This window comes from Eschscholzia californica, unplaced genomic scaffold, assembly GCF_041429995.1.
Source record: "Eschscholzia californica isolate CP2 unplaced genomic scaffold, dmEscCali1.0.p SCAF_5, whole genome shotgun sequence".
NCBI lineage: Eukaryota > Viridiplantae > Streptophyta > Magnoliopsida > Ranunculales > Papaveraceae > Eschscholzia > Eschscholzia californica.
Window position 1 is genome coordinate 14,038,986 of NW_028238472.1, and position 18,707 is coordinate 14,057,692.

The following is an 18,707-nucleotide window of genomic DNA, read 5'->3' on the forward strand; positions in this document are numbered from 1 at the left end:
CAGCGAATCAATTAATTCCCCGTACATGACGTCATGTCAGAGAAACATTCAGATTTTCTGAAAATTCAAAAATGGCGCCATTTTTTGACGAAATTTCAGCCAATTTTTTTGGATCCCTCCCATTATATTTTGTTTCAACTCCTTCTTTCTTCTTATTTATACATCCAAAAATCTTCTTTTCATCATTCTTATTTTGTTTTTCACATTTTATCTTCTTCATCTCTTTCAATCTCTAAAAACATAAATTTTCTTTTCTTTCTCTCTCTAAAAGTTTTATTTTCTTATTTTTGGATGTCCATCATTCTTTTTTGTTTCACATTTTATTTTCTTCATCTCTTTCAATCTCTAAAAACATCAATTTTCTGTTCTTACTCTCTCTAAAAGTTTTATGTTCTCATTTTTGGGTGTTCATCATTCTTATTTTGTTTCACATTTTATCTTCTTCATCTCTTTCAATCTCTATAAACATCAAAGTTTTCTGTCTCTCTCTCTAAAAGTTTTATGTTCTTATTTTTCTTCTTCATCACTCTTATTTGTTTCACATTTTATCTTCTTCATCTCTAAAAACATCAAAGTACATAACCAAATGTCCAGTGCACAGAACCATTTCCGGTACAGGAGAAAATTCCCAGTTCAAAAGTGTCCAGTACTAAACCAAATGACCAGTACATAGAACAATTCCCGGTGCACAAGAAAATTCCCCAGTACAAAAATGTCTAGTGCATAACCAAATGACGAGTACACAGAACAATTCCCGGTACACAAGAAAATTCCCACTACAAAAATTTCTAGTACATAACCAAATGGCTTGTACACAGAACAATTCCCGGTACACAAGAAAATTCCCAGTACAAAAATGTGTAGTACATATCTAAAAAATGACCAGTACACTAAATAGTTCCCGGTACACAAGAAAATTTCTTTATACAAATCAATGAAATACTACCAAAAATGAAGAAATTTGTTGAGATTGGAAAGAGATCAGAAATAAATCTGGAAAAAAAGAACGAAATTTGTTGAGATTGGAGAGAGAAATATGTGTGGGAGAAAATAAAAAAGAAATAAGAAATAAATCTGGAAAAAAGAACGAAAATGGCAAGTTGGTAAATTTTGTAATGGCAATTCTGTAAATTCATGGAAAGTACAAGGTTTAATGTCAGGTGCGTCAGACTATTTTCCAAAAAAATTCGAATTTCCCGGGAATTTTTCGATGGCAATTTTGTGAATTTATGGAAAGTACACAGTCTGATGGGAGGCGTGTCAGATTACTTGTCAGAAATTTTCGAGTTTCCCGGGAATTTTTCGATGGTCGTTTCGTAAATTTCAAAAAGAAGAAGGGTGTTTCGGAAATTCCACCCCTAGCCTGACTTTTTTGGACCTGCCCCTCATTCTTTATCTGCAGTGGGCCTGATACATATTGTTGGGCTGATTTTGGGCCTTTTGCCCAACCCCTCTATATAAATTTCCTCTTCAAGAAATGGTTCAAACTTCAAAGTATAGCACCCGGCAAGAGAGTTCACACTGAACAACAAAGTTCACACTGAACAACAAAGTTCACAAGAACTATCCACGTTTCTAAATACTATATTATAAAATTCTTTATACAAAACCATAAATTCTCCACCCAAGTTCATTTATTCCGACAATAAACAACAAGTATTTGACATTTTCATCTCAAAAATGTCAAAATTTGTACTCTAAAATCTTCCAAATTCAACTCAGTTTCAACTCTTTCAACAACACAAGTCCAACCAAAATCAGCCATGTCTGAAACTCATTTCAAGGTAACCTTCTTAACCCTCATTAAACCTCCTTTACCAATTTGTCATGTAAAAAAACTACCCTTTCTGTTTTCCTTCTTCTTTTTCATCTCTGGGTTTCCTTGTATAGTCTCTGGTTTGAGTAGTGATGGTGTTACTTTACTTTCTCTCTCTCAAAACTGGGTTTCTTCATCTTCTTCTTCTTTTAAATCTAACTGGAGTTCTTCTGATTCCACTCCTTGTCACTGGGTAGGTATTCAATGTGACCATAGAAACAATGTAATCTCTTTAAAACTGTCTGGGTATGGTGTTTCTGGTAGATTAGTTCCTGAAATTGGTAGGCTTAGATTCATTCAAGTCATTGATCTTAGCTCTAACAATCTCTCTGGGGAGATTCCAAATGAGTTAGGAAACTGTACTGATCTTCAATACTTGGATCTCTCTGAAAATAGGTTTACAGGTAACTTACCAGATAACTTGAAAACCCTAGGGAAGTTGTATTACTTGTCAATTTTCAGTAATTTATTGAGTGGGGAAATACCCAAATCTTTATTTGAGATGCCAAACTTGGAAAATGTTTATCTACATGTGAATCAGTTTAATGGTTCAATCCCATCTAGCATAGGAAAAATGACAAATCTTACCTCTCTGTGGTTGCATACTAATCACTTGTCTGGGTCTATACCTGATTCGATTGGGGATTGCTTAAACTTAAATGATATTTATCTTGATATGAACAATTTGGTTGGGGTTTTACCCCAAAGTTTGAAGAATCTCAAGCTTCTCAGTGAATTTGGTGTGGGTACCAACTTTTTGGAAGGTAACATTTCTCTAGATTTTGATGGTAGTTTCAAGATGTTACAGAAATTGGATTTGTCTTCTAACCGTTTTACGGGAGAAATTCCTTCGGAGATCGGAAATTGTACTAGTTTACAATATTTTTCAGTTGCCTCTAATAGGTTAACGGGTCGAATCCCATCTTCACTTGGTTTACTCACTAACCTTTCAACTCTTTACCTTTCCGATAACCTCTTTTACGGGAAGATTCTGCCCGAGATTGGTAATTGTAGATCCTTGACAGATTTACAACTACATTTTAACCAGCTCGAAGGGGAAATTCCGAATGAATTAGGCCTTTTGAGCAATTTGCGGACACTTCAACTTTTTACGAATCACTTATCTGGGGAGATCCCATTTAGTATTTGGAAAATACGAACACTTGAGGTTCTTCTTGTTTATAACAATAGTTTGTCCGGTGAATTACCATTAGAGATGACTGAGATTCTTCACTTGAAAAATGTATCTCTTTCGGATAACCAGTTTTCCGGAGTTATACCACGAAATTTGGGGATAAAAAGTTCTTTAGAGCTACTAGACTTCACAAACAATAGTTTCTCTGGTGAAATCCCACCAAATCTTTGCTTTAGAAAGCAATTAAGTGTTCTAACTTTGGGTCAAAATCAATTCAATGGTAGCATTCCTTCTGACATCGGTAATTGTCCGACATTGGAAAGGTTGATTCTTAAACAGAACAGATTGACTGGGTCCCTTCCTGATTTTGTAGAAAACCCGACGTTTTCATTCATGGATATCAGTGGAAATAAATTGAGCGGAAAGGTTCCTTCAAGCTTGGGAAACTGTCCAAATCTTTCTATGATTCTCTTGTTTAGAAACAAACTTTCAGGGTCTATACCCAAAGAGATAGGAAACCTTATTCAGTTGAGAACTTTAAACCTATCCAATAACAATTTGCAAGGTCCCTTGCCTCATGAAATGTCAAACTGTAACAAACTAGATTCAGTCGATCTCGGATTCAACTCATTAAATGGTTCAATCCCGTCAAGTCTAAGGAGCTTGGCACAATTAACTGTCTTGATACTTAAGGAAAATCAGTTCAGTGGGGGAATTCCTGATTTCTTTTCAGAGTATTCGCTGCTCCGGGAGTTACAACTTGGGGGAAATTCATTTGGAGGTTCTATACCATCATCATTGGTAAAGTTGAGGAGCCTGGCTACTGCATTGAATCTGAGTAGTAATGGACTAACTGGCGAAATACCCTCGGAGTTGGGTAATTTGAATAGACTACAAAGTTTGGATTTAGCGATCAACAATCTGACAGGAAATTTAGCAGCTGTTGGTGAGCTCGTTTCGTTAATTGGGTTAAATGTTTCTTATAATTTGTTCACAGGACCGATACCAAACACACTGATGAAGTTCTTGAACTACTCATCCTCTTCGTTCTTCGGAAACCCTGGGCTCTGTATTCCTTGTTCGTCGGGCACGAAATCCAGCCCAGTATGTAGGGAAACCGAACAATTGAGCATTTGCGATGCTCGATCAAGAGGTCGAAGTGGTTTAAGCAAAGCGAAAATTGTTGTTATAGCTATAGCATCTTTGTTGTTCTTCTTTTTAATCACTCTTGTGTTAGGTTGTAAGTTTCTATGGTGCAGAAAACGAGAAAAACTTGGCGAAATCTTTGTTGAAAATGAGTCATCTCCTCTAGTTGCCAAAATAATGGAAGTAACAGAGAATTTGAATGAAAGATTCATAATTGGAAAGGGGGCACATGGAACTGTTTACAAGGCATCGGTTAGTGAAGATACACATTATGCAGTAAAGAAACTTAATTTTGCAGGTTTGAATGAACCAAGTTCAAGTATGGTTAGAGAAATTCAGACTGTTGGAAAGATCAGGCACCGTAATCTGGTGAGACTAGAATCAACCACTATGAGAAAAGATTATGGGTTGATTTTGTACAAGTATATGCATAACGGTAGTCTTTATGATGTTCTTCATGAGATCAATCCAGCTCCAACTATAACGTGGGAAGTTCGGTATAAGATTGCTTTAGGAACTGCTCATGGATTAGCTTATCTTCACCATGATTGTGATCCGGCTATTGTTCATAGAGATATCAAACCGAATAATATACTTTTGGACTTGGATATGGAGGCCCGTATCTCTGATTTCGGCATTGCTCGACTCATGGATCACTCTTCTGCTTCTGCTCATTCGATCTCTGTCATGGGTACCACCGGATATATTGCACCAGGTACAAATTTCATTTACATGTCTTAGATTGTTAGTTTTATAAGAACCAAGTGTCATTTTTCGTTCCCAGAATTTTCTTAATATAACTTGCTCCATATGTAAATGACATTTTATGTTCCTTCGCATATGGTGCAGTTGCGATCTGTACTCGGACCTCATTAGTTGGGCTCACAAGTAGGCTCATGGGTAGGCCGTAGGCCAAGCTCAACATGAGTTTCCCGCCGGGCATATGAAATATTATATTTCTGCTTGTATATGAATATAAACAAAAAGAACTACCCTAGTGATTCCTGATTCCGCCTTGCTCGGGGTCAAAAGAGAGTCGCAAGACTGAGCTAGTCCTAGCCCTACGACTACCTAAATTTTAAACACTCATAGACTCAACAATTCCTCTATTCACCTGTTAATGTAAATTGATTAATATCCATTGAGGTTGGCACTAGGTGAAAGACAGCCATTTCTTAATTCCACACCTTGTATACCGATCATTACAAGAAAATGTTTGATATTTACAACTTCCCGAACTTATCTTGACTTGCTATTCTTTCTTTCAGAGAATGCATTTATGACGATAAAACGACCCGAATCAGATGTATACAGTTATGGAGTAGTTCTGCTTGAATTGATAACAAGAAAGAAGGCATTAGACGCTTCTTTTCCAGATGGTATGGACATAGTGAGATGGGTGAACTCTACCTGGACGAGTGAAATTGACATCGATAACGTTGTCGACCCAAGCCTCTTAGACGAAATTTTGGGTTCTTCAGTAACGGATGAAGTATTCGAAGTACTTTTGGTAGCTCTTCGATGTACCAGAACTGAACCAAATGCAAGGCCAACGATGAGAGAGGTTGTGAAGCAGCTAACAGATGCAAAATCAAAGAGTTACAAATAAAAAGACGCTATTGATATCTCAATCTTAACTTCAGATTCCAGTCAAACGGTTTAGTTTTCTTTTGTTTCATGAATCTTCCCAGCAGACACATGAACGAAGCAAGTGGAGCTGCATAATCGGAAACTGAGGTAATTGTGAGGTATCAATTGTTTTTTTTGTACAAGAATGCAACCCTTTTAGTCGTTACATCTTTTTCGTGTGTGTGTGTGTTACTTTTCTACCTAGTGTGTCTAACTCCTGTATCCGACCTAGGTCGGAGTGCTGGTCCCTTGGATCTTCTGTCGAGTTCTTGCTATCTTAAGATGTGTACAAATAGATGAAAAAAGATATGAAAGATTTGAGTACCCTTTGATTGGAAAATATTAGACATCATAGAAGTACCCTTTAGCTTGCTAGCAAGTCTATTTTAATTTGTTAAAAAGATATAGTCTACCTCCTTTAAAGAGGAGAAAAATGAAAGAAGTTCCATTTGAACATTATCTTCAACTCTTCTTTTGCTTATACTTCAAACACTTCAAACATTAATCAAATTAGAATAAAGTAGTGGATTCATTAAGCCATATACTAATTTAATCTCATATTTTTAGATCCCACTACCTTTAAAGTGGTCTTTGTTTTCTCAAAGGAAGCTCAACCCATCATTGAAGTTTATTTTAGTTGAATGGTAGCATGTACGTTTCCGGTTTCTCCACCACACAGAGCAGGATTTTGCTCTGGATTTTAGATATTTAGCATCATATATTGTACTACTAGTTAGAGCAAACACACTTTTTTTCCGGTCTACTTATAATAAGTAAATGTCGAGTTCATCTAGTTATAATAAAGCGACCCAAATCTTCTATGAGGTAATTGTGAGTTATGTGACTTTTATCGAAAACTTGAATTCAAAACATACAATACAAGCACCAATTATTTTGTTTTGTTTTATGAGAAGTTCTTAGAAATTGAAGACATGAAGTCTTTCATTTTGAAAGGGAAGTTCTTAAATTTTGGTAGTTGGATTGGGCCTATTTGATTTTGACTCTCGCCCATGGAAATATGGCTTAAAAAGTACAAGTAAAGTATTTCTTGTGAACTATAGAGCAAGCAATTTTAATTTATTCTCCAAGAAAAAAGAGTATTCTGAAATTAAGGAGAAAGAAAGGGTAAGGAACAAATGAAGGTAGTCAGTCGTAAAGACAAAGTAAAGAAGAGGAAGAAAGCCCTAAAAACATGAATACCTATTGACAAAAAATAAATAAATAAATTTGATGGGAATGAATGATGCAATCACATTTCAAGAATTTCTTATGTCAAGGACAAGGCATACCTAGAGAGGATTGGATTACCAAAAGGTAGTGGTTCATAGGGGAGTTATGGTGAGTCTAATCTGCCTGTTGTGGCGAGTTTCGTATGTTGTATTACTGTTGGTTCACCGTTTTGACTTGCTGTGTTTATATTGAAATTACTACATAAGTAATCTTAAGCAAACAATGACAACCCCACTATAAACCAGGGTTGTAAACCATTGTGAACTAAACACAATCCACATATTTTTTAAGAGTTAGATCAACAACTATCTTGTCGTCAAGTAAGTTAAGAAGTCAGAAGGTTCAGGACACCGACATCTGTTACGTTACTAAAATTTAGAAAGAATTGTTACAGAAGAGATCACGAAAGTCACAAAAGTTAAATTCATTTTGAATAAGAGTTTTCGTATCGTAGAAGACATTATTAATATGTCAATCACATATCACATGTATCAAGTGTACCCTCCATTATGAACTTATCACAAGTTGTTGGCCACCTTAATTGAGCTACTACCACATTAAATGAAGATGACATTAACCTACTCACTTTTTTTGCTTTGAATTTGGCAACAATTGTTGGGACCATCTTTTGGTGCTAAGATTTAATTCCATATATAGCCATATAGATTAAAAAAAATGTTAGACACGAAGAGGAAGTCCACAAAATGCTCAAATTTTCATATGTTATTATGTGAATTATAGGTCTATTATTTCATTCAGGTATCAATGAGTCAACTAGAGTGTCATCTAACAAATACAGATGCTTCCATATATAGAAGGAATGTTTTGAACTTTTCCTAACTAGTTTGTACAATGTAGCTAGTAAAGGAAATAAAATGGCCTACCAAAAAAATGAGTATTTAGCCTTATTCTCTATGTGCTTATGTCCAATTAAGAATATCTATTCTTTTAATTGACCATTAGGGATTCTATTTTTTGCACTTCTTTTTTTTGTTGAAAGTATTTTTTGCACTTCAAAATATGAAAATAAACCTATCTTTATTGGTTTTGTTATCTTTTTTCTCTTATTTCTCGTATTTTTTATCGGTATAATACAATCGTCCATATCATGTCGACGAATCCTAATTTCTAATTCCTAGATTTTTCTTCTCTCTTATCCATCTTCATCGTCTACTTTTTTTACTTAAAAATATGCAAGGAACTCAATCTTTATTGATTTTGTTATATTCTTTTCTTCATCTTTTGTATCCTTTTGCCGGTATACTACGATCTTCGATATTTTGTCTATGAATCTTCATCTCTCATATCTTCACACCCATATTTTCCTTCTCTCGTATCCATCTTTAATTTATTCTACTTTTTTTTTTGTTAAATTTTTTTCCTACTTTATCAACAACATTCATTTCACATTTAAAATTAATAAACCACAATAAACTGACAAAAAAAAAGTAAACTCCCAACCAAAAATTTAGGTTATGGATTGTTTCCTCGTGTTTAGGTAAAAACGATGTTTTCCAATATAACCGATTTTGAAGAATGCAATGACTCGTTTACGTTAAAACTGATGTGTTTAGTTCTACACTGATGTTTGTCTTTCAAAACTGATGTTTTCTTTTCTATGAATTATAAATCGTGGATATTCAAAGAATACAATAATTTGTGTACATCAAAGGATGCAAATACAAATTAAAAGTATGAAATGAGCGAAAAATAAAAATAAAAACTATAAGAGAAATAATTAATTGAACTTGCAAATTGGAAAGGAATTTATGAAAGATAAAATTAGAGTGTCATATCAACAGCAGGGTACGAGAGGAAGAAAAAAAATATATATAATGACTATCTTCTTACTTTGATTGAAATAAGAGGTATTCTAACTGGACATGCCGGGAGGGGCGTAAATCCAAATTCACTAGTAAACATTGTCAATGATTAATGCCATTTGTTGAAATGCTTATCCATTCCAATTAAATGCAAAGTCTGTTTTACTACAGAATGTGTACATATTTCACAACTAATCCAATTCTTTTTTAACTACCATCCAAGTTAATTAGCTTCTTTAATGTTGCTCGAATTTAAAGTGTTCGTGACTTTATTCAGATGTTTCTTTCTCCGAATCGTGATTTTATTCAAATGTTTCTTTCTTCGAATTCTAAATACACTAAAATACTTTTGAAATTAAGATTTTATCTAGACACACCTGAAATTACTGAATTCATAAGAGAAGAAAAAAATGAATTAGAATGATTTGAGTTCTTTATAAACAAATTGAATTGGAACCTTCATTTTGGACTCATCTATTGGGGTTCTAGGGACACATCTCTTAGGAAAATGTGAAATTTCATTTAGATTCAATTGATTTTAAGTCGGTTGCAACAGCCAACAGGGACCATCAAATCTTGGCTTAAAATCTCGACGGGAACGTGATCGCTTGGATCAGTCCAAAAATATGCCCAAAAGACGACTCGGATGGTTGTTAGATGAAGATCCAACGTGATCTTACCTTGTGCCTGACGAGAGTGGGACGCAGGTCATTGGATCCTGGCAGATCCAACTATCCTAATTGTATTCCACCAAGATCTCGAAGAATCTACCGCTCTCATTAAGATCTCGACGTGCTCGCTTAGCCCAAATGACTCCCAAAAAAACTTGTCCTTTTCATCGTCTACCCGCTGGCTTAAGGGAATTGTCATCCAAACTTCAGACTCAAATATCTCATTCATCCGGAATCGTATTTGATTGACTTTTTTACTTTAATTCAAGAGTTCGATGAGAGAAATGCAATGAAGTACTCCGTTTCTGAGTTTGAGGAGTCGGATTGAGCCAAGTCGACTCTGATTCCCATTCCAACACTATGTCTTGCTTCAACCACCATATTTTAGTGAAAACCCTTTTGAACCGTCTTTTAGGTATGTTATATTTGATATACAATATTTTTGGTGTTATCAACACCAACCCAGACTTTTTTTTTACAGTAAATATGAGTAACAACGATAAATTATCGTTATTATTAGATATTCAGATGTTAATTTTTTTATGGATCATTAAGAGCATTTCCATTGCAAAATTCAAAAACAACTTCATTAGTTTTATTTGTCAAGTTTCAATTGAGATTATCATTCCTATGTGGAAATGAAGATCCTCCAATTACATAGTTAATTTGAAGATGTGAGAGGACATGATTTCTATTAGTCTAAATTTGAAAAATGATGAGTTACACAAGTAGAGATATCTTAAGAAGACACTCTATTGAGATATCTTAATTTAACTACCACCACATCATCTTGTAGAGAGAGTAGAGAGAATGACAAAAATAGGAAAAAAAAGAGAGAGAATTTTTTTTTTCAAGTTAGTTCGTCGACCGACAATCTTTGAATTCTCGGTTGATGATTTTTGCCAGAGAATAAGGTAGATGATATTGCCTCTAACCAAACTTGGTCAACTTGTTTTGACAAAGTCTTAGAAACAAAATACATTGTCTTAAAAGTTCGCAAAACTAAATACATAGGTAAAAAATCTGTCAGACACTAAAAGAGTAATATGGAAAATACTAAAGGATCCGGGAAAAAAATCGTTGGACAGAGAAACAGGCTTTTCTTGGTTGCTAATGCACTCCCACAAGCAAAAGAGAACATTTTATTTACAAACTTTGAGTATAAAATTGAAAATTTTATTTACACAACTGTAATACCAAATTATGCCCATTGGTAAAGGCAGATCATAATGTAATATTTGGAAAGCTCAAAAAGTAAGGATATACAATTTTAGTAGAATAATTAACTGAATAGTTTTACTAAATTTTATATATTAAATCGTGTAATCTATTATATAAAACGCAATGTTTTATGCTGACTGGGACAAATCGAAAGACAAATTCGGTCGTCCGTTGTGTTTTTCCTCAAGTCTTAGCCATCTGATTTGTTACCTACCTCGAAAAAATAAAATTTGATCACCCTCTCAAATCAAGAAAGTAAACAAAAGGTTCAATATGAACCGTTAGATATGGTAAACCTTCATCAACCTTTACATCTCTTTTATTATCCATCAAATTCTCATTAGTTGTAGTTATTTTTCATGTAACCTCTAATCAAATTTAAAGTGGTTTTATTGCTAATGAATGACCGGTCCTTTTGAGTTGAACGGTTGGCTTCATCTCCTTTACTACATTGTGGTCATTAAACCCTTTCCTCTTACCAATCCATCCAATCCACACATAAAATAGCAGTTACAATTCTATGCATCCATGTTTCTCTGAAATCTTAAATTGACCATGAAGATAACAGTTACAAGAATCTTAAAATTCATCAATCCATTGGTTAAAATCTCTATCCCTCTATATTCACCGACTTCTCCTTCTACATTCTTAAAATCCTCAATCTTTCAGCTACAATCTCTCGGAAACAACAAATCAAGATTTCATTGATGCTTGGAAGAAAGTAGTTCCAAATCGTTAACCACGGAAGGCTTCATTATCTTTCGTACCAGACTTACTGTAAATTTTTTCTTGCTTTTCCACTCTAATCTCTCATTCACGTAGGTCAGTCGTTTTTCTTTTGTTTGACTGTGCAAATTAGTTTCTTCATTCTTATAATTTTATTGGTTTGTTCAATTGATATGTTGTTGAATTGATTTTGGTTTTATTTGGGTAATTGATTTGCTTCACAAAATGACTCCCACTTAATTATTTTGTTACATTGTTGACGAAGAAAATAAGGTGTGATTTATTATTCGCCTATGTCAATTCTATTACATTGTTGAGGGGTATATACAAGTATATAAAGACGAATATAAGTTGTTTGATTAAATGTGAAATTAAACTGACTCCACGGAAGGTATATGTTTCCTTATGGTTTAGCTGAAAATGACATCTATTTCAAACATCCTTAATTCTTAGGTAATGAAAATGTGATTTGAATTAGAAGAAAAAAATGGTTAATGGCCATTTCTCTGAGGAGATGAATCGATAACATGTTAGAGAATTCACTTGAAAGATTCGACAGAAGAAAATACGTGCAATTCTTGAGGAGAATGGTGCACCAAAAGTCATATTATGAAGAATATTAGTATCTCGGAAGAAAAACTTCATCTTCATTATCTATATCTTTCTAGGTAATTTCTAACATTCTCTAACTTTGTCTTCTTAAATATTTAGCATTCTTAATTAAATTAGATTTTTTGTTGCCTTATTAACGATGAATTTCACTAATTTGATTATGAATTTGATCTACTACTGATTATAAACATTTTGGTTTTCCAACGGTTAGTGAAGGAAATGATGAATTTGATCTTCTTGGCATCAAAAAGCATAAATGCATAAATTCTTTTTAGTTCATCTTGTGTGCCTTGGCGCCCCTGTCGCCGTTTCGCCTTTTTTAGGCTTGTACAGTCTTTTCCCTTTTCTCGTAATTCAATCATATTATTCAAAAAAGCATAAATGCAAGTAGCTCTCTCTGAAACCACTTTATTTCTCTATTAACATGTTGGTTTGCATCCAAATTTTGGAGTTTGATATTAGGTTTAAAATGTTAACTATAGAAGCTTTGAACAATGGAAGTTCCTAAGATCATAAGAATAAAAATCCATGCCTATAAAGAATTGGGGCCTTATTGGTGAATGAGAACTTTACCCTTCCAAGCATGCTCTTATTATTTCATAAAAAAAAGTATGTTCTTATTCATTTTCTCTATTTTTCCTCACTTTCATGTGGTTTATATTACTGTAATAAGATGGGGGATCACTTTTTTTTTTTGATGAAAAGGATGGGGGATCACTTATTGTTATTCATTTCTCTTATTACTAGAATTGTATGTGTTTGAATTTTAATTCATGGAAACCTTTCTGTTTTTAACATATATTTCTTTGATATGAATAAATTAGTTTTCCTTTTCTGATATATTTTGTCAATCTTTAGGGCTATCAAGTGAAGATTAACGACTCGCCCATCACACGATGCAACTCAACTATGTATACATATAGGTACTAATGTAGGCAATTTATGTGACTTCTAGACATTCCAACCCGTGTCGAACTCGTAAATTCTTTCCAAATTGCGTAAAGCTTTCAACTCAATTTATGTTAATGTTTTTAGGAGTTTACATCTCGAAATCTTCATACTTTAGCAGTTCGGTTTCCATGTTCTCCTTTTTAATCTACACTCTATTTTTTCAAATTGCTATGAAGTTGTAGAACTATTTCACCTTCGAAATTTGAGTGATAAGAATGTCCGACGAGGGTTGTTTTCGGATATCAATTATGTTTTCTTAAATATTTACCACGACATTAAGGTTAGACGAGGGTTGGAATCAAACTCCGTTTAATCTACCTGATTTTACTAGGTGAGCGTATGGATCTAACTACATTGAGACACCAAGTGTACAGGTTCACACTAATTTTCGCCTGAGAACGATATATTTTTCGAACCATCTTTATTCACAGGAGCTCTCCCTTGAATACAAACCTTTTCTTCCAATGCAGAAGGTTAATTCCCTTAGACCTATACATAGGGTTCACTTTGGGTTGCCAAATCATTTTGTGCAATTATCTACGTGGGGTTTGTGTTTCTAACTATGTTTATGTGTTATTGTTTGGCTGGGTTTATAATCCTATTCTGATCTTGAATCCTCTTTCCTTGCCGAAGGCGTAGAACTTAGAAGAAATTATTAAGAAGAAATTATTAAGAAGAAATTAGAGTATGGAGTTGAAATTAGAGACTTGGTGTTGAACCTGCTGATGTCTTTATGTATTTTACTTCAAGTAAACTAATATGAGAGCACTTGGTTACGAGAAGTGCAAAAGATGTGAGATGGTAACACTTCAAGGATTGTTTACTACTTGTATAAACTAACATCCAACTGAGTTTTCTGGCCGTTTTTTCAAATGATGGATGTTTCTAAAAATTGGCATTGTCGAAGAAGAAGCGTTCGTGGCGTAGCCACGGGTTATATCTAGTCTGTTATATAAAATAGGATGTTGAGTGCTGACTAGGACAAACCCAAAAAGAAACTAAAGACAAACCAAAGATAAATCTAGTCGTTCGTTATCCCATGAAAAATCTTGACCCTCTATTTATTTAAGATTAACAAAACAAATAATACGTGCATAGCTTTAATTTATTGCTGACTGGGACAAACATTGGAATAAATCCAACCGTCTGTCGCAGATCAACACTATATGATTTACGTTAAAAAGTCATTAATTTGACCGTTACAAACTAAATTTCTTCCTATTTAATCAACCTCTCACATTTCTATTTAATCTGATTAAATGATTTTCAGTTACAAACTAAATGAAGGGAGTTTTAGTTAAAAATCTTATGGAGGGAAGTTGGACAACAATCTATTAATATATTTGCTTGATTTCATCTTCACCTCCATCTTCACAGGTAATTTATACAATTTCTCTTTCTAAATTTTTAGCATATTTGTCTCTATTTTAATTTGGTTTGCAATAACACTAATTTGAAGTTGATTCGAAATCGATCATAAAACATTTTTCTAAAGTTATTTTTTTTAGATGCCACTGATTAATGTGGACCTAATTTTGACATTTCATTTCTTGATTGATTTGATGTTGGTTCAGCCTAGAGAGAGTTGAATTCAAAGTGTAATTATTAATGTTTGTGTTTCTTTCTTCATCAAAGTTGTTTCAAGGTTTGTGAATCTGATAGTACAATTTCTTCATTGATTTGAAGATGGTCCAGCCTCGCAGAATTCATTTTAAGGTGTCTATACTCATTCTAGTATACTAAAATTAGTTGCAATCTCCTGAAACTGTCTCTCTTAAATTCGGTTTAGACTATCAAAATCAAATTTAGTTTGCACTACTACCTCATGTATTTTTCCAAATCTGAAACTAATTCAAATTCTAAAATTCATTCGTTCTAAACTCATCTCTGCAAACCTTCTTTATTTCCATTATTATGTAATTATCTTGCTCTTACTCATAAGAAAATTTAAATCGAACGAATTATCATCTCTTCATTACCACGTTCATGTAATAGTTAACTCGAAAACGGTGAACATTGATTTTGTGATTAGAGCATTTCCAATGCAAAACTAAAAAAAACTCAAATTGTCCTATGTGTTAAGGATCAATTGAGTTTCTCTTTCCTAGATGTCAATGTTGAGATCCTCAATTCAAAAGACATCTCCAATGCAACACTGTAAAAACTTAAAAATAAATTAGGTGTCATTTCTTAAATGGTTAGATTTGCTTTTAATATTGAGTGACCAATTGAGATCTTCAAAAGAAATCTCAAATATTGAGTTTCTTCTTGAGATATCTCAATGAAACTCAATATTAAATGATGTCACGCCATTTTGTGATTCAAACTAAATGTTGCAGTGGAAAGAGTTTATTACAAAAAAACTCAAAATCCTACGTGCCGCTCTAAGTTTTTCAATTTGAGTGTTGCATTGGAGATGCTATTACCCCTATAAATATTCCTTAACTCATCCCCTCTTTCAAGTCACTCAAAAATTTTCCTGTCTCTCTCTAGAACTTTCTCTCTCTTAAATTCTGGTTTTAGAATACAAACAAGAAAAAATGAGAACCAATTCCACCATTAATACAGCTACAACTTCATCATCATCAATATCACCAGCATCAGTACCAACCCAATCCCCATGGCATTCTCCAATCCCATATCTATTTGGAGGATTAGCAGCCATGTTAGGTCTTATAGCTTTTGCTCTGTTAATACTTGCTTGTTCTTACTGGAAATTTTCAGGGTTTTTTGATACTAATCAAGAAGAAGGAAATGAAAGAGATATTGAAAATGGAGAAGAGAAATCAAAAGATGAAGAATCCATTAAAGTTCCTCCAGTTTATGAACAAAAAATTGTTGTTATTATGGCTGGTAATCAAAATCCAACATTTTTAGCTACTCCTATATATTTTCCCAAAGCTTCTTCTTTTGAAGATCTTAAAAACAACAAGGAGGATGAAGAAGAAGATGAGAAATCAGATGATCAAATTGATAAACCTAAAGAAGAAAATACTGAAAGGGTAGTTGTAGAATCAGATAACAGGGAAAATCAAGACACCCCACAATCAGAAAACAGAGTAAATTGATGAAATTTCTTCAATCTGAGTATGGGTTTTTGTAGAGAAAGAGAGAGATTTTCAGTTTTATTTAGCTTGTTACACAAAATGTATACACTTTTTGAGAATTTGAAGAATTTTCTAGTTTGTCTTCTGAATTATTTTTTTTCTAATTTGGAACCCTAAATCTTAAGAAAGAAATTTACAGACTCAAAATTCAATTTAGAAGGAAGAAATTAGGAAGAAGAAGATCAGCAAAAAAAAAAACAAGAGTAGAAGAATCACAGGAGTTCTATGTTGCAAATTGCTAATTAGTCCCCTATTTATTAATTAATTATTTATACATCCCTTGGATCTTCATATTTTAGAGATTTCCCCATCAGAATTCAGAGGTTCTAGACACTCATTTTGTGAGATTTCACTCAAATTGTTGTTTTCAAGTGGATTGTTACTCTTTTGTAAATAAACAAGTGGGATTGATTTTAGTTTCTAGATTTACAAAAAATCATCTTACTTACTCTATTAAACAAAATTAATGGAGATAGAATAACATATAACGAACTAAACATATCAAATTAACACTTTGAATGTAGTGTCGTGGGTTACTTATTTGTATTTTTCAGAACTACACATTTTATAGTAACATTGTTTGTTCTCATTGTCTGAAAAGATTAATATGTTTAAAACACGGACGAATGATGAATTTTGAGACTAACATGTCCAAATAGTATATGCCCGTTTTCTTGAGAAAAAAAACTTCGATCACATCATATAAATATAAAATCAAAATTATACTATCATTTTTAGAAAAATATCATAATCATTGAAGATGTACTTTACTACCATAAATATGAACACTTGGACTTTAGAAAAACAAAGCAAAACCCAATATAATCTACACTTCATTTATACCACACAAACAATAAGATTTGTGTATAGGAAAACCAAATTCTCTAGATTGGAGTAAAATCAAGGGATATAAATGATCAGAGATTTAGTAGCTTTATTGAATTTGCATGTTAAGAAATTGGAAAGATGGGAAAAAAACAAGGGTTAGTTGTGTTGAAAAACAGTGGAGAGAGAAAGAAAACAAGGGGTAGAGATTTCTTTGTTTGAGAAATCAAGTTAAGAGAGAGAGAGAGTGAGAGAGAGAAAGTGGTTTAATACGTGTGAGGGGAGCCTTGTTTAGAAACAAATAGGTGGAAGACAGATGTGTGTTGAGAATATTGGATTTGGTGGGAAGCGGCAAAACGAGACTGTGTAAGTGTGTATGGGATTCTGGTCATATTCATTTAATGACATTTAATTTTTCAGAATTTGGAAGTTTCAGAAGAGAGGTTGATATCTTCTAAAATGAAGCACTAAAATTCAGTGATCCCCTAATTGCTTTCGGCCCCTGATAGAAACATTCTACGGCTACGATATTGAAGGTAACAGGAGGGTGGTTGATGTAGAACGCAGCGGAAATAAAGAAGACGATAAAATATACGAAAAACAATTAAAAGAAAGATTAAAATAACTCTCAAACTGATAAACTTTATTAAACTCAAGGGGGTTTTCTCTTCAATCTGAATATAATGGACAAACTAGATATCTTTTTATAGGATTCTGGACTTTCCTAGATAGACTTGAATTAGACTTTCCTAAATAATTAAAATACTGCAACTTCCTAAATAACTAGACTCAAATCTGGACCTTTCCAATTATTGGAAATACTAAAATAACATAATTTCCTAAACCTAAATTCTCTAATAATCATACTAAAATTGGGACTTCCTAAAACTACTCTTCATGGCCGGATGGCCCATGGCCCGGTTTGGTCATGGAAAAAGCCTCCACGCGGGGTGCCCCCTGCATCAGCATCCCCTTCTCCCAAGAGGTTCGTCCCGAACCGTTTGATGAAGAAAAGTGGGATGTACCCGCATAAGATGAATTCTGCCATAGCGATCCTTAATTCCCATTTTGCACGAAAGGTGCATGAAATCCAAAGGTTAGTAAAAGGGACCAACTCACTAACGATAAACTGAAACCCATGATGCGAAGATTTTCGCAAAAACGATAGTAGGAAATGAACATCCAATAAATTTCGACATCTTCCATCATCTTGTAGTTTCATGAAGAAGAGTTCAGATACCATATTGTTCTTAATGAAGATTCGAACCTTGATATTCATCTCCCAAGCCATCACGATTCCTGCCTCTCCTCGTTTAATAAGAATTGGAATACTCGTAACGACGTTTGGACCATAATAATCAAATCTTTCTTCGGTTCTGTCTACACAATAAGAGTTAGGTTGTGTTTTTGAATAAGCTCCAAAGCTACCACAACCCCGCCCTTTAACTTTTACGGTACAACCTAAAGAATTATTGGTGTCGGTCAACGCTTCAATTGTACCTCCAGAATTATACAGATCAAACAAATCGGTCGGGGTAAAGGAACCCACTTGATTGTATTCTCTGATTGGAGATACAATATAAATTTTCCATTGTAGAGCACCTAAAGAAACTTCCGCCGTTTTGTTTGTCGGTACTATAGATAGTAACCCTGAAATTAAAGCATAAACTGCACTATCTCCAGTCCAGTTATCACCTGCAATCTCTTTGAGGAATTCAACATTGCTAGGATTGACAGAACCATAAAGTGTTTTTAATTTTGATTTGTTAACTAGGTCTTCAAGAGGTTCCTGTTTCGTTTGCCAACTTCTTGCTC

The 18,707-nt window shown here is 33.7% G+C and overlaps 2 protein-coding genes and 1 long non-coding RNA gene across 3 annotated transcripts; all 3 read left to right on the top strand.

The window, feature by feature from the left end:
- Nucleotides 1-1,455: 1,455 nt before the first annotated feature.
- LOC147537273 (uncharacterized) lies at nucleotides 1,456-6,066 on the top strand. The gene is made up of 2 exons (XM_086641220.1): nucleotides 1,456-4,812; nucleotides 5,366-6,066. The coding sequence occupies exons 1-2, from the start codon at nucleotides 1,764-1,766 to the stop codon at nucleotides 5,704-5,706; spliced, it is 3,390 nt and encodes a 1,129-aa protein (XP_086497346.1). The 5' UTR covers nucleotides 1,456-1,763; the 3' UTR covers nucleotides 5,707-6,066.
- Nucleotides 6,067-11,853: 5,787 nt separating this feature from the next.
- On the top strand, nucleotides 11,854-14,277 carry LOC147537274 (uncharacterized). Its single transcript, XR_015225424.1, has 3 exons — nucleotides 11,854-12,065; nucleotides 12,868-12,932; nucleotides 14,231-14,277. It is a non-coding gene; the product is annotated as an uncharacterized LOC147537274 (long non-coding RNA).
- Nucleotides 14,278-15,444: 1,167 nt separating this feature from the next.
- Nucleotides 15,445-16,156, top strand: LOC147537275 (protein GLUTAMINE DUMPER 3-like). Its single transcript, XM_086642067.1, has one exon. It carries the CDS (start codon nucleotides 15,501-15,503, stop codon nucleotides 16,026-16,028), a length of 528 nt encoding a protein of 175 aa, XP_086498193.1. The 5' UTR covers nucleotides 15,445-15,500; the 3' UTR covers nucleotides 16,029-16,156.
- The last annotated feature ends 2,551 nt before the right edge of the window (nucleotides 16,157-18,707 follow it).